The sequence below is a fragment of the Punica granatum genome, chromosome 2, assembly GCF_007655135.1.
Source record: "Punica granatum isolate Tunisia-2019 chromosome 2, ASM765513v2, whole genome shotgun sequence".
NCBI classification, from domain to species: domain Eukaryota; kingdom Viridiplantae; phylum Streptophyta; class Magnoliopsida; order Myrtales; family Lythraceae; genus Punica; species Punica granatum.
The window spans coordinates 5,159,863-5,173,217 of NC_045128.1; the positions used below are offsets into that span (position 1 = coordinate 5,159,863).

General features: G+C 39.9%; 1 protein-coding gene and 1 long non-coding RNA gene across 2 annotated transcripts; both read left to right on the top strand.

The window, feature by feature from the left end:
• The first annotated feature begins 4,336 nt into the window (after positions 1–4,336).
• LOC116198105 lies at positions 4,337–6,255 on the top strand. Its single transcript, XR_004155151.1, has 3 exons — positions 4,337–4,735; positions 5,611–5,675; positions 6,087–6,255. It is a non-coding gene; the product is annotated as an uncharacterized LOC116198105 (long non-coding RNA).
• A 3,296-nt stretch (positions 6,256–9,551) lies between these two features.
• On the top strand, positions 9,552–13,182 carry LOC116195786 (SH3 domain-containing protein 2). The gene is made up of 10 exons (XM_031525127.1): positions 9,552–9,798; positions 10,462–10,584; positions 10,679–10,748; positions 10,849–11,000; positions 11,458–11,559; positions 11,773–11,973; positions 12,065–12,127; positions 12,214–12,369; positions 12,459–12,533; positions 12,728–13,182. The coding sequence occupies exons 1-10, from the start codon at positions 9,739–9,741 to the stop codon at positions 12,842–12,844; spliced, it is 1,119 nt and encodes a 372-aa protein (XP_031380987.1). The 5' UTR covers positions 9,552–9,738; the 3' UTR covers positions 12,845–13,182.
• The last annotated feature ends 173 nt before the right edge of the window (positions 13,183–13,355 follow it).

Below are 13,355 nucleotides of genomic sequence, written 5' to 3' on the forward strand. Positions count from 1 at the left end.
ACTCGCTTCTGCTGTCTTTCAACTATCAGGGCCCTCTGATGGGCGGAAGACACGTTGACAGGGTCAAACAAATTGACCGTGTCCTGTAGTTACACTCTCAGCCCGCCAATATATCTCGCCACCAGTTCGTTTCAAGCAACCAACTGGTAGAACTCATTGGTGTAATTGTCCACTGACCTACTGCCCTGCCTCAAGTTCTGCAAGCATTGGTACATGATCCGCTGAAAGTTAAGGGGCAGAAAGGCAGCCTTCATCTTTTTCTTCATCTTCTCCCACGACGTGATCTTACGTTTGCCCATCCTGCTACGCAAGTTTTTCAGAATCGCGATTGTAGGTAGAATCGGTCAAGGGTCGTAGAATCGTAAATCGCGATTCGAATCGTGAATCGTAAAATTCTACCTGTAATTAAAAAAAATAGCATCTATATATATATGTAGTATACTTTCCTGAGCAAAAAAAATAAATCCTTGTTCATTCAAATAAAAACCACAAGCCAACAATAAGTCACAAAATGATAAAAACACAAAATATCGTTACAAATTATCGAAATTCGAGGTCCAAAATTCCAAATCAAACTCCCGAAATAAAAAGTTAACAACATAAGTCATAAGTCATAACTTATAACATAAAATGAACGAACAGATCAAATCTCATCCAAATCTTCATCATCACCAACATCATCATCATACAAAATATCAAACTCATCTTTTTCAGGAAGTTCCAAGTCATCAACCGTGCCATGCTCTTGCGTGCGCATATTCTCTGCATGTTCATCGCCAATTTGAATACCTCCACTTTCTTCATCACCATTATCCCCACGACCAAGAGAACGCAAGTTAAAATTATGACTTAAAGTTGCGGTATTCTCTGTCTCATCTTCGACAATCCATTCATCATCGGAAGAAATGTCATCCACTTGAAGATCAACTTGCTTCCTGATCTTCTTATCTTTCAACTTCAAATTGTACATCACAAATACTAAATCATTCATCTTCTTTTGATGCAACCAATTTCTTCTCTTTGTGTGTACCTAAGCAAAACAAAACAGTTAGTAGATATATTAAAATGAATTATGATAAGGTAACGGAATCCATATTCATAAAATACCATTTCAAAAGCATTCCAATTACGGTCACATCCCGAAGAGCTACAGGTCAAACTTAATATCCTTATACTAAATCTTTGCAACTCTGGGGTATTGGCACCATATGATTCCCACCAATCTGCCGGTATTTTCTTGAATCTCATAGACTTTGCAGATGAGAATCCAAAGAGCCCTCTTTCATGTTTGAATTCCTCTAGCTGCAAATCAACCTTATCCCTCTCTTCATCATCTAGCATCCAATCCTTAACCTTATATAATCCACGCATAACTTCTCTATCAGCTCTAAATTCAAAAGAGAAATGCAACTGGGGATTCAGGTAATAAGCAGCAGCATGTAGAGGCCTATGAAGTTGAAATTGTTGATTGTTTTTGCTTGCTTTGAATGTTCAAACTTCTCTTCTTAAAGAAACTAGAAATTTCAACTATTTCATTTCCCTTTCTCTTTGTACCAACCCTTGCATCTTCATCATCATTATCAACATCTACAACATTATCACCTTCCAAACCACAACTACTAGCTTGTTTTTTCTTCACTGAAAAATCCTCTAAACCCATACAAATAGCGAGCATATTGTTCTTTAACATCACTAGGAACAGCAGGACAAGGTGCCACGTTAATCTTCGTACATCCCAAATGATGCTTTAACCTATAAGGACCTCCAGAAACTACCTTGTCACAATATTTACATTTAATCTTCAGCCTCTCTCCTGGAACTTCATAACCGTGTGCCCATGTCTGATCATCTCTAGCTCCAGTAGCATTTTTTCTAGATTTGGCTACTGCCCCGGTATTACTAGCCGATGCACTCCCAGATCCACTTGCAGAAGCCATCTCTGTTCAACCCAAACTTAATAATCACTCACTCAACAATTACAGCGCAATTCCAATTTCCAACTAGAAAACAATTGATTGAATTTGCAATAAGCAATTTCAATTTCAGTAGATTCAATTTGCAATAATTTCCAACTAAAAATGCTAGGCGCTGGGCAATTACAAAGAGCACAAAATATGCAACAACATAAACAAGCAACAGATTCACGCTGTAATCAGAAGTAACAGAACAAACTGTTGGTTAGGGCCTATCAATGCAGTCTGCAGAGCATTATCACATATTCACAGATTGAATCTGGCAGTTGGGCAATTCCAGTTGAGCATTATCACATATTCACAGTCTCCATGAGCATTATCACATATTCACAGATTGAATCAGTCTCAGATTCACAAGTATTCCAATTCCAATTTCAAACGTTGGGCAATTCCAATGCAATTATTCAACCAATTTTCAATCCCAATTTCAGTAGCTACCTGGTCTGGAGTGGGCGGTCTGCGGTCGAATGTCGGGCAGTGGGCAGTAGGCAGTGGGCAGAGGCAGAACCGAGAAATCCTAGACGCTTGGCGATCGAAGCTCGGGCAGTGGGCAGAGTCTGGACTCTGGACCAAGCAACGGAACCGAGAGATTAGCTTGGACGGAAGTCGAGGCATAGTCAGCTTGGATCAGATCCTGGACACTGGGCGGTCTGAGGTCGAGGCACAGTCAGCTTGGACAAAAGTCGGTTGAAGCTCGAAACACCTTGGGCGAAAGTCGGAACTACGGACTCATGCTCGTTGGAGACTTGGCGGTTGAAGCTCGGGACGATCGGAGGCTAGTGGATTAGGGCACAGACTTGTCGGGGACTCGGGGAGAAAGGGGATTTTCGGAGAAGAAAGGGAAAAGGAGGGGGAAAAAATCAGTCGGGCTCAGGGCCAATGGGCTGGGCTTCGGCCCGACTCTGGCCTGCCCTTCTCCTAAGGGCCGGAATGAAGCCTGGGCTTTGCCTGAGTCTGGGCTGAATCCGGAATCGCAGAATCGGCCCGATTCCGCGATTCCGCGATTCACAGCCCGATTCACTTACGATTTCCGAATTTTCAAGTCACCCCCCTGAATCGGAATCGTAGGACCCCCTTTGAATCATAGAATCGTAAGATTCTACGATTTGAATCACGATTCTGAAAACCATGCTGCTACGAGTAAGCTTCACCTGCTGCCACCAAGCCGTCGCCCTACCACGCAACCGAGTTACCACAAGCTGTACCCGCTTAGCATTAGGTACTCCCTTGAACTCCAGAATCTCTTCTACTGTCACTAGCCAATCTAGGAACTCTTCTGGCTGCAAGCCCCCTTGGAATTCAAGAATATCAGTCCGAATGCCCGCCTCCCATCGCTGCATGTCTCCCTCGATTGGCTCCCTTTGTTGTCTTCTTGGAATATCAGCAAAATAATTCTCTCCTTCCGATTCCTTTTTAGTTTCCTCTCGATCAAGGTTTGAATTCGGGTTAGGGTTTCGCCGATTCTGGTTCTCCATAAGTGTAGCCACTTGCCGTGTTAGCTGCTCCATCATACGATCCATCCTCTGATCCCTCTGATCCATCTGATCCAGCCTCTGCTCTAGATGTCACAGATTTTCACAGTCACGAACATCTTCCACACAATCCCTCGTCCTAGGCGGCATCGTTGATCCAAGAACGAATGCAGCTCTAATGCCAACTAACGCAGCGTACACGTGAGTAACCTATCACAGACCCATTGATTCACGCACGAATACCGGAACTACGACCTTCTACTACCTGTTGATTCTACGAATACCAGGAAATAGGCATCAAACTCGAATCGACTCCGAGATTGGACAAAGAGCACGAAAGCTCTGAACTTTATTGATAAATCCGAATTAACTGTTTCAGTCCTAGGGCTTACAAAGCTTAAATAGGGATTAAGAAAACCTAAATTGCAAGAAAAGAAATAAACTTTCCTAAAATTACAAAAACACCCAAATAACTATAAAATACCCGTTTGAGGCCCTAAACGATGGAATTTGCCTTAAATATCGAAAAATCATAGCAAAGCGGTGAGTTTTGCTCCAGAGGCCATTTCCTTTGAGATAGAGTCATCAGAACCTATTTTTCTCCAGGTACCGATTTGCCGCTACCTCTGTCGCATCACGTCATGAACCTCCAGCAGCTGGAGAATCTGTACTTGAACTCCAACAAGTTAACAGGTCTTATTCCATCTCAACTTGGAAGCCTCATCCACCTGGAGAGTCTTGACCTGTCTTCGAACAGATTCCATGGCCTTGTCTCAAGCTCAGTTTCTCATCTCAGTAATCTGACGTTCCTCAACCTTTACGCAACCTGAGTGGGGACCTGCGCTTGGGCATGTTTTCGGGTCTTAAGAGCCTAAACACACTAGTCCTATCATTCAACTACTTCTCCCTGCTCCACGAGCCCAATGCAAGTGAAAGTTATTGTGAGACCTGACATTTTAATTTCAAATAGATAACATATATATATACTTACATGCTTATATATATACATATATATATCATACACGTTGTTGGAGCCAAAAAAAAAGAAAAAAAAACAAAGAAAGAAGAAAAGGTTAAATGGGCTCCACGTGGTCTTGAAGACCACCCCATTTTTCCACCGCCATTCCTTTCTTTCTTTTTTCCTTCTTGTTCTGCTCTGTTTCAACGGAGGAGGGGGAAACGAAAAAAAAAAGGAAGCAGAGCAATAGATAGAGAGAGAGAGAGAGTTGAGTTAAGAGGATACGGTGGAGAAGAAGATGATGAAGGATAAGTTCGGGGGAGTTCTTGATTGTAAGTTGATTCTCCATACTTTAGACATTCTCATTGCGGAGTATAGAGGCTGATTAGTTCATATTCAGTACATTTCAGCTCATGTTAAGGTTTGGTGTGCTTGGGGAAACGTGTTTGGTTTGCTGGAGATTTGTTATTAGTGAATTGGGTGACCTTATGCACTGAGTTTACATGTAGATTAGGGTCTTACCTCAGTTCGTTTCAGCTCATCTCAATCTATGTCTGATTTGTTTTCGAGTTTAGTTGATGAAGAGCTAGCTGAAATCAATTAGTTGTTTGTGTTGCAAGTTTGCATTTATGGCATAAGCATTCTTATTTGTCGAGTTTAGAGGCTGATTAGGTCATATTTCCTTTCGTTTAGCTGAGCTTATGGTTCCATGTGTTACAAAAATAAAATTAAAAAAAAATAAAAAAATGAATTAGTTTATGCTCCAAAAATGTTCTTCATGGCTTGGGCGTCATTGGACATTAGGCTCACCTATAATTAGGGGCTTAATTTAGTTCAATTCAGCTTAGTTTAAGAAGTGTATTGCTGCTGGAATTTGCTTAAGGAAGTGGGTTGTTCATGATTTGCTTGGGTAAATCCAGAATGTTGCCGTAATGAAAAGATGATATATATATATATATGTACATGTTGCTAAGTTGAGTTGACATTTGTGTGAATTGGTTCCGTGAAAGTTGAGTGAGATTGGTTCTAATTACTACAAAAGTCATGGTAAGTAATATGATGGATACAAACGTGTGTATTTTGATGTGAATTATCCTTGTTGAGTTGAATTTCATCACAAGAACTCCATGGACAGATTAAGTTTGAAAAAATAAGCATATGTATATTTATTTATGCGAGATGCACTAACTATGTTTATAATTTATAGGAGCTAAGGAGACTGAGTCTATACAACCTGAGACTCTTCTCGTTGAATAAATTTTTGGGAGCACTGTGAGTACCTTATTCCATTGTGAAATGATATAAATATATGTGTGTGTGTGTGTATAAATATATATTACGTTAAGTAAATGGTAATGTTGGTGGGATTAATATGATTGATTATAATAAGAAGATTTGATAGATGTTTTATGTTTGTGTTGTAATCGTCTGTTTGAGGTTATGTGATTATTATAATTATTGCAAGAGCTTTAGCTGGTAATAATTGTATGGAGTATATGAATTGATTTATGCGAATATAGGATAAGTGATGGATTCTGACGTCATTTATGAGACATGAATTGTACGGATGTTATTATTATAGGAAATATTGTAATAATTTAGGAATAAGAATTTGGTGTGGGTTTATGATGTGAGATGGCATGATTGCAGTTGATTATGCTTGTGATTGTTGTTTGACTATAGCCATGGGACCACTGGACTCGGCGGAATACAAAATGGGCCAAATCGGCCACTGGACCCCAGCGGAATACAAATATGGCATGATCGACCGCTGGACCCAGCGGAATATAAATAGGGCATGATCGGCCGCTGGACCCGACGGAATACAAATAGGGGCCAGATCGGCCGTTGGACCCGACGGAATAAAAAAAAGGGGCCCGATCGGCCGCTCGACCGGCGGAATATAAATTGAGATCAACTCTTACCGCCAGAGGTTAATAAGCGGCCCCCGCTTATGAGACATGGATATTGGGAGTTGAGGATGATATGAATAAGATGTGCGGGGTCACGATACCGTCATAACTCTATTGCAATGAAATGCAACCCTATGTCTATATTGATTTGTTGTGTTGTATATTGTTTATCTAGTTTGATTGCTGTAAATATGATGATTGTTGAGATTATCGGAAATTGTTCTGTGAAAATCGCGTTGTTTGCTGATGCTTGATTTAGTCAGTGTGTGATTGTTGGGTGATGTTGAGTTAATAGTTAATTTTAATATTATTATATGGTTATAAAGATAATTGATTGGTTATGAATGAGTTTGGTAATTATTTGTATGTATTGTATAATATGCTGTGTTGGTGAATTAAATGATAGACTTTGGTATGCTAATATTATTTTTGTTTATTTAAAAATATATTTTTAGTTAATAATAATTCATTTCACTTTGGAATTTTGTGCTCACTGAGATGCAGCTCACACCCTACATATATTTTTCCATATAAGCTTCTAGTTGCTCGGGAGAACCATTTTTTATATCGGGGATCAGCTCGGAAAACTAGGTAGGGACTTTAGTTATTTGATAGGTATTCTTTTTGTATAGAATGTATTTGAATATGTTACGACTTGAAATTTTTGTTTAGTTGGTTTAGTGAAGTGGCTCTCTTAGAAAATATGTGTGTGTGTGTGTGTGTGAGAGAGAGAGAGAGAGAGAGAGAGAGAGAGCTAGCTAGATTGGTTATATGTTGTTGAGAGTTATGAAAAGCAGGTTTTATATGAATAGTTTATGTGACAACGGATATCGAGGAAATATAAGGGAAATTCTGACAGTTATCCACTGTTCAAGTCATTAGGTTTAGCTTCATGCAAATTACATGGGTTCCCGGAATTTCTACAACACCATCATGATCTAACATGCCTTGACCTTTCCTACAATAACATATCTGGGGAGATACCTGAGTGTTTTTCGAAGTTGGTATATATGAGAGTCTTGAACCTTTCTGGTAACTCTGACTGGGTTCCCCCAACGCCCGGTGTTTCAGAATTGGAAGCAACTCTTAGGTCTTGACCTCAGGTTCAACCAATTGCAGGGACTTTTTCCTGTAGTTCCTCTTGTAAGCATGCAGTTCTCTATGTCATCAACAATATGGCCTCACCAAAGGCTTATCCTCGTCGCGGTTTTCACTTCTTCGATCCAAGTTGCTCGTGGAGCACTCCCTGTACAGGGAGTGATAGAGTAGTCAAAGATTCTAGTTAATCATCATTATATTTTACTTTGTACAGATCATGTATTTTAGTTTCCATAGATAGAATATTGTATACGACTATATATTCTAATACAAATCATCTCACACAGTAATATGAAGAATTCAATTATTCATATCATTGTCTTTAGATACTATGCTTGTGTTATTATAGTGTTACATCTTTGTGTTCCATCTCTAGATCAATTTTCGGTGTGCAACCCGGCAACCGGAATTTCAATGGGCCTCCAGCTAATCCAGTCGAGCCGGATCGACAACGAAGGGATAAAATTCTCCCACATGAATTTTCTCAATTCACAAGACTCAAGCCCGATATCTTATTCAAAGAAAACAAGCGCCGAACCGCTTAAACAATCCCTTGATCATTTTTCTTCTAAAAGCAAATGCACCATTCTTCGTAGGATGCTACTGGGAAGTTTCGTCAATGCCGAAATGTATAAAAAGGGGAATTCTTAGTTCACGGAATAATTTCTCCCAATCTTCTTCACAAAGACAGGCATGATTATGACCATCATGAGGTGATCTGTACGTACTTACGCTTTTGCAATGTTCATCTTGATAGCACCAGCTCACCCATTTGACAACCACCAAATTAATGTCTTCAATTATTGTCTATGAGCATTTGATTCTAATAATTTAAATCAATTTAGGAATTTGAAAAATTGGGGTCAGGTTTGTTCTTGTTCAGACCCAAAAGTAAAACAAGAAGCTATGTAGGATCATAATCACATTGGTCATTGTTGAATAACTTATAATAGCAACAATTATTAGATAGCACACATAATTGAATTTGTATATCATTATCATGACAATCATAATGTAGCATTATTACACCAATTTTCCATTTCTCTAGGCCCGCGGGGGCATAAATAAAGGTCCAATTATTACAGCCTATAAGATTTCTGTTGGTCGACAAGTTACAACCTTAAAATTGTCTGCGATTCTTTTCCTGGAAACAAGGAATACCACTGAAAATGCCCTACAATTAAAATTGTATACGTTAATTCCTTTTTACCCTTTAATTTTTTTGACGTGCATCTTGGTATCCGAAGGTCAATCGCCCGACTAATCTAGTCTGAGTTGGCTGCCCACTGAAGGGCGAATTTTTTCTATTCACAATACTTGAACATAAAACTTTATTTAAGGGGAATAAGCGCTAAATCACTTGAACCAATCACGTTACTCTTTTTACCAATTTTAAATAATTCGTCCATGGAGAGAATTTGCAGTGAATCTACTCGTCAAGTGACATCTATTAGGCGTTAAATTTGTGAAAGTTGCGATAAATATTATTATCTATCGTATTATTACTTATTATCATTTTATGATTTTATTTTTTCCTCCCAACTTCATTGTAAAATAGGATAATTAAAATCTTTTCCGTATATAAAGAGTTAATTTGTAATATGCCCGCAGATTTTGCCATGGACTGCAGCCGTAGACTGAACGAGGATAGCACGACTATATATCTTTCTCATACATAATAGTGAGCTAAATTTGACCTCGTTTGGAATTCAGTAGAGAACTCTCGCATCTATTAAGACCGAGTCAATTGTATGTCTTCTCATTTCGTTTTTAATAGTCGGTTGGACCGAGAGAAAACGTTCTGCATTAGCTCGTAAATGTCAACTAAAGAAACCAGTAAGAAAAATTCCTTGATGTTTCCGTCGTTTATAATGCTCATTTAATCAAATGCAGTTAATAATTTGAGGTGTGATGGATGCTGGGGCCAAGTTGAGAAAGATCTCCAAACAATAGGGATCAAAATGAGACAAATCAAAACTATGCAGCGCAGAACTGCGATCTCCCCGACAGGAGGAGATGCTTCCTGTAAGCAACCTTACGTGTCGGTTTCCTATTAGTAGCCCACAGTAAGAATAACGTGACCTAGCACAGAGGAGTGCTTCCCCCCCTTCCGTCGTCCTGTTTTTCAAAATCGCCATTTCTGTGTCAGACGAAGCTCAAAGCTTCAAACTTCTCTTCCAAAGGGCTTCTCTTCCAAAGGGCAAAAAGAAGTGTTACAACCCAAAAGGTCGCATTTTTTCTCTCTCTACCCGTTCGCCATTGCCGTCGAGCTCGGACACAGACAGAAAGAGAGGAAGGGGAGAAGGTAGGTCGGAGCAGCTTGAATGGAGGCTATCAGGAAGCAAGCCACTCGGCTCAGAGAACAAGTCGCCAAGCAGCAACAGGTTAACCAGAACGAGATGGTTTCTTATACCCTCTCCTCGTTATTCCTGCTCGTATACGTTGGATCGTGTCGAAGTGTTCTCTGTTGTATCTCCTTTGGCCTGTTATGCTGTTGGATTCTGAATTCCGTCTTGTCTCATTGGCACTTCCGTGTTGATTTTAGCAAATATTAGATTTAACATTGTCTGGTGCATAATCCGAGGTCTCCGTTTGTTTCACATTGTGCGAATTCGATCTATTGGTTGGGAATGTGCTGGAAAAGTGAGGGTCTTTGAGCCAAATGATCGTAGCTTGAGTAATGGTGATGCCAATAGATGTTATCATATAATGGGGTTAGTTGCTTTAAAAGCTTGTGAGACTAGTAACTGCGTATACTTGGAGCCTCGTAAAATCACCACTTGGTGATGTAGGGCCTCTTCATTGTGCTAAGAAGTTGAATAGCATTCAAGCCATTAGTGAAGAATTTCATCCAACGTTGAAACCGTAAATAAAAGAACTCTATTTGAAAGAACATCAAACTTGGTCTGAAGGGTGTCTCATGGATGTCCAATGTGATTGGAGCCACCGTTGAGAGAAACAGTGTAACGAAGAGTTTGGGACATTTAAGACAACCAACAGCTCCTGATTTTACAGAAGTGTTTAATTTATCTGCCCTGTTACTCTAGGCGGTCTTGAAGCAATTTGGAGCTGGGGGATATGGGGGATCAGATGGCCTGGCAACTGATGAGCAGCAATTCCAGCAGCACCAGAAACTTGAGAAGCTTTATATCTCGACACGCGCCGGAAAGGTTGCATGCTTGCTGGCTGGCTCTTAACTGGTTTTGTCATGTTTGTCTGATCCTTTATTTACTATGTAAGTTCAAATTTGTGTTGCTGTTTCAGCATTTCCAAAGAGACATTGTGCGTGGAGTGGAAGGATATATAGTCACTGGGGCTAAACAAGTTGAGATTGGTGAGTTGGTAAAGCAACAAACATACCTTAATATCTTGTACTTTGTTTGCAGTGCTGTTCAACGTTTAAATTTTATGCTTTCTCCACTTGTATGTAACAGGTACTAAGTTGTCAGAGGATGGCAAGAAATATGGTTCTGAAAGTACTTGCACCAGTGGTAGTACTCTTAGCAAAGCCGCAATAAGTTTCGGGCAGGCTCGTGCTCAAATGGAGAAAGAGCGTGGGATTCTCTTGAAAGCTCTGGGGTCACAGGTTGGTGCAAGCAAAGCTTCCCTTGGTAGTCACTTTTGTCTGTTACCTGAGCAGGATCTCTTTCTGGATTAGATGTCTGCTTTCTCGAATTATGGTACTGAAGCTTTTTGTATATGACAATGCATGCACCCTGAGCTATTCATTTATTTAAATTTACTTTCACAAATGCACTACGCAGGTGAAGTTTGCATTGCAGCTTGTTGATCCCTTCGCCACAGCAAAAATAAGTTTCTCAGTTGATACAGACAAAATAATACGCTGGAGAGGCATTTGAGTGAAATTTGCAAATTGCTAAAGAGAATTTGAGTTATTAGCTTTTGGTAGTATCAATTTTAAAAGGGCATTTCTACTCCAGTAACTTTGCATATTATTGGCACCACAAGGGGGGTTCTGCATTCAGATACTTTGTTAGTCATGGGTACATGCTTTAGAATCAATTTTGATCATTCCTTGTCAGGTTGCCGAACCATTAAGAGCAATGATTATGGGATCTCCATTGGAGGATGCAAGGCATCTTGCCCAACGATATGATAGAGTGCGGCAAGAAGCTGAAGCTCAGGTATTCATTGATGCATTAGAGTCTTACATATACTGCCTCGCTTTTGAAACCCTTTTGCATAGACATGCTTGGAGTTTCCTTAACCTCTGATTGGAATAGCTTCATTTCTTTCTTTACCTGTGCTTTAAATGTCTTCCAAGTACCACCAAGAGAAATGCTTTCCAGATTGTGCCTCGTGAACCAATAATCACAACTCCCTTTTAACTTAGCCAGGCTATTGAAGTATCAAAGCGCCAATCGAGAGTAAGGGAAGCACCAGGTAATACTGAGATCATTATGAAGCTAGAGGCTGCGGAAGCAAAGCTGCAAGACCTCAAATTGAGCACGGCAACACTGGGAAAGGAAGCTGCTGTTTCAATGGCTGCTGTTGAAGCTCAGCAACAGAGATTAACCCTTCAGAGACTTATCGCCATGGTAGGCCTTTAGTGTAGCTTTCCTTAACCCAATTTTGTTTGCAATTATCTTCCACTGAGAGCGAAAATTATTGCTTCACATGAAATGACAGGTGGAAGCTGAACGGACTTATCACCAGAGAGTCCTTCAGATACTTGATCAGCTGGAGAGTGAGGTAAGCAAATGCATCATGTATATCCTTTTTCGCCATTTTTTATTGTTCAAACTGAATTATTGATCTTGTTTTGTTGTATATAATAGATGATTTCAGAAAGGCGAAGAATTGAGGCACCTCCCAGTGCAACTTCTGATAATATCATGTCTCCACTTCCATCATATGAAGAATCCAATGGTGTATACGCTTCTCATCACACATCAAATGGATCCATGGACATGATGAGCTACTTTTTAGGAGAGGTCAGCTGCTTCCTAAGTGCCCATTTAGAGGTAAATAGTATCAATCTTTTTTTGACTTATATTAGTTAATTTGTTGTTTTCGCATGCAGGTGGTGCATCCATATCAAGCTGAATCCGATGTGGAGTTGGATCTTTCAATTGGTGATTATGTAGTTGTCAGAAAGGTTGGTAGAGCTTACTTCATCTGGAAGTTTTGGTTTACGAATAACCATAATAAACTCCTGGGTCATATGTCGATTTTGCTTCTTTGTAATTCTAGGTGTTCGGTTTTGTTGTTCTAAGTAATTTATACATGTTGGCTTTTCGTGATGTATCATACAGGTTGATGATATAACATTTGAGATGTCATTTTGAACAGGTGACTAACAATGGGTGGGCAGAAGGCGAATGCAGAGGAAAAGCGGGTTGGTTCCCATTCGGATATGTCGAAAGAAGGGAACGCATTCTTGCAAGCAAAATGGCCGAAGTCTTTTAGAAGATTTATGATCAAAGGGTAGGCTTCTAATTGGAAGGTTCTGTGTGTAAGATAGCTGCTGCATTGTGTCTTGGGTTCTCGAATGCGGGCGAAGAACACATCTACTCTTGCCTGGTTTTTGTGTGTTGTGTATAGATTTAACCGTTAACCTTTTTCGTTGTTGACCGATCTGGACATGTCTTGCTTGTTTTTGCGTACTTTTGCCCCCTTTCTTCGTGTAGAAAAGAAGCTAACCCCTCGGTTATTGGCTTATTTTACTATATGACAATTGGTTTTCATAGAACCGTTGTTTGCCATGGAAACATTTTACCAAACGAGAACAGAGTTGTTATTGATTAGATACGTTCGGCATTCGGTGTGCTATTACTTCATTCGACCAGAGTTGTGTTGCTATCAATATGCTACCAGAGATGATTGCTTTCATGATATCTTATCTGCTGCAATTCATCGGTAACAACAGACTTGCTAAACTCTTCGTTCAGTTGATTGCACATGGAAATTGACTGAATCG

What these genes read in the sequence shown, in the direction of transcription:
- LOC116195786 (XM_031525127.1), top strand. Translation starts at nt 9,739, where the DNA reads ATGGAGGCTATCAGGAAGCAAGCCACTCGGCTCAGAGAACAAGTCGCC. An exon ending in TCTCGACACGCGCCGGAAAG is followed by an intron (nt 10,585 to 10,678) that starts GTTGCATGCTTG and finishes TTGCTGTTTCAG; the next exon opens with CATTTCCAAAGAGACATTGT. An exon ending in GGCAAGAAGCTGAAGCTCAG is followed by an intron (nt 11,560 to 11,772) that starts GTATTCATTGAT and finishes TAACTTAGCCAG; the next exon opens with GCTATTGAAGTATCAAAGCG.